Raw genomic sequence first — 2217 nt, 5'->3', positions numbered from 1 at the left:
ATTCTCACTGCGATGCGATGAAAAATACCGAGCGAACAACTCGGAATGAGGGCCCACATTCCATGCAATGTCTTACTTATAATACAACTGTGTCAAACTTTTTTTGATAATAACTCTCTTTAAAAAAAATGTAAACATTAGTACATGTAGAATATTTAATAACTATTGACATTTTGTGTTTTCTTTTTTTTTTAATTTATATTGTTTAATTATGTTCGAATATTTAAAACTTTTTGCAAAGTCTGTCTAATCTCACGGTTTCTGAGGCTGTAGATAATGGGATTTATCATGGGAGTCACCACTAAATATAACAGTGAGCAGAACTTATTTTTGATATGTGAGCTGTCGTCTGATGACCCCATATAAACTGTCATCAGGGTCCCATAATATAAGCATACAGTAGCGAGGTGGGAGCTGCATGTGGAGAAGGCTTTTTTCCTTCCTCTATTAAGAGAAATCTTTAGTATGGCGTAGAAAATGATCAAATAGGTTATGATAATTACTGAAAAAGGAATAAACATAAAAACAACACACAAGATAAAATCAACCAGCAACAACAATGAAGTATCTGAGGTGGATAATTCTACAAGTGGGCCAAAATCACAGAAGAAATGGTCAATGTAGTTTAGACCACAGAATTGCAACTGGCAAACCAAGATTATTTCACCTGATATAATAAAGACCAATAACCAAGAAGCAGCAATCATTTTCCTGCAAACATCGGGTGACATAATGGCATTGTAACGCATCGGATTGCAAATGGCCAAATATCTATCATAGGACATTATAGCAATAATAATACACTGCACAAATCCAAAAATATCAAAAAAGTAAGTCTGTATGAGGCAACCGGTGACAGACACTTCTTTTGTATCCCTTAATATGATATCCAACATCATTGGTATAATGATTGTGGTTATTAGGATATCAGCGACTGCTAGTTGTCTAAGGAAGATGAACATTGGAATTTTGAGGCGTTCACTTATCGACACCAAAACAACGATGATTAGGTTTCCATTGAGCACCACATAATAGGAGAAGAGGAACAGGATGAAGAATAGAATCTTGTATGAATATAGACCTTTAAATCCAAGAAGTATAAACACTGTGACTTCAGTCTGGTTGTCCTCACACATTCTGAGAGGGTAGAGTATATGTCACTGAGCACAACTTGTTCCCTGCAAGAACGTTAACTTGGTTAAACTAGTTTATTATCTATCAACCGATCAATTAACTATGACCATATATCAAGGACTATGTCTCCACCATAATATTACAACATATATTTTGGGTCATGAGCCCATTCTATAGGTCAATTTTGTCAGAGGACAAATACCACACATCTACACCCCATGCAAATGTTTTGGGTCTGTGAAAAGAAGACAGCACTAGGGGAAAACACAAGGAAACATGAGTAGAACTTTCAAACACCACATAGAATAAAACTTATGTTCTCTGGAAAAGGATGGATTTAAAGGCCACTGATACATATTTTCATATATTACATATATATATTTCAGTATATTATTAATAACAAATCACCAACATGAACTATCCCAACTCCAGAGGACGCCAATTTGCCTAGCCTCATATATTAGACAGAAATTATCTGATGATTTAAATAATGTAATAGTTTTTTTTTCATACAGTTTGATCCTCACAATTAAACTACAGTATTGATCCTGGTCATGCAGATAATCAAGTGAATCAACTATTGTAATTTTCCAGTGTTTATGAAGTTCTGCCATACTAGAAATCTTGCATATTAGATTTTAGTAATTCAAGGATATCATTGTTGGTGGGGGAATATGGAAGGTATGAGTGCAGGCAGATACAATCACGTAAATGTATAAGTTCAAGTGATATTAAGATCTACAATAATAGTTGTTGTGTTAGTAATGTAGAACAAAGCCTAATAAGAGAGGCCTAAGGTGGAGGTGCACCCCTGAGAGTCAAAGTAGTACAGTGGAAAGACATAAGGGGGTCACTTTTTGGGAGATGTCTGAGGATTCGGTAGCTGATAACCCTGTAGGCTACCCAATCCTTTATGTGGTTATACAGTAAAATTTATTTTGCAACCTAAAGCAAACATTGCTCAAACGGTATTGGAACCAGTGAATATTGAGCTAAGTGACTGTGTACTACGGTGTATTATCAGTATTGATACTACAAATTATTAATCTCTTACAAATACTAATTGATAACTAATATACCTAA

General features: G+C 34.8%; 1 protein-coding gene across 1 annotated transcript; it reads right to left on the bottom strand.

The window, feature by feature from the left end:
• Positions 1–209: 209 nt before the first annotated feature.
• LOC135045361 (olfactory receptor 11A1-like) lies at positions 210–1136 on the bottom strand. Its single transcript, XM_063955285.1, has one exon. It carries the CDS (start codon positions 1134–1136, stop codon positions 210–212), a length of 927 nt encoding a protein of 308 aa, XP_063811355.1.
• Between the last annotated feature and the right edge of the window lie 1081 nt (positions 1137–2217).

This window comes from Pseudophryne corroboree, unplaced genomic scaffold (genome assembly GCF_028390025.1).
Source record: "Pseudophryne corroboree isolate aPseCor3 unplaced genomic scaffold, aPseCor3.hap2 scaffold_901, whole genome shotgun sequence".
Taxonomy (NCBI): Eukaryota; Metazoa; Chordata; class Amphibia; order Anura; family Myobatrachidae; genus Pseudophryne; species Pseudophryne corroboree.
This window is presented reverse-complemented; position numbering and strand designations above follow the sequence as displayed.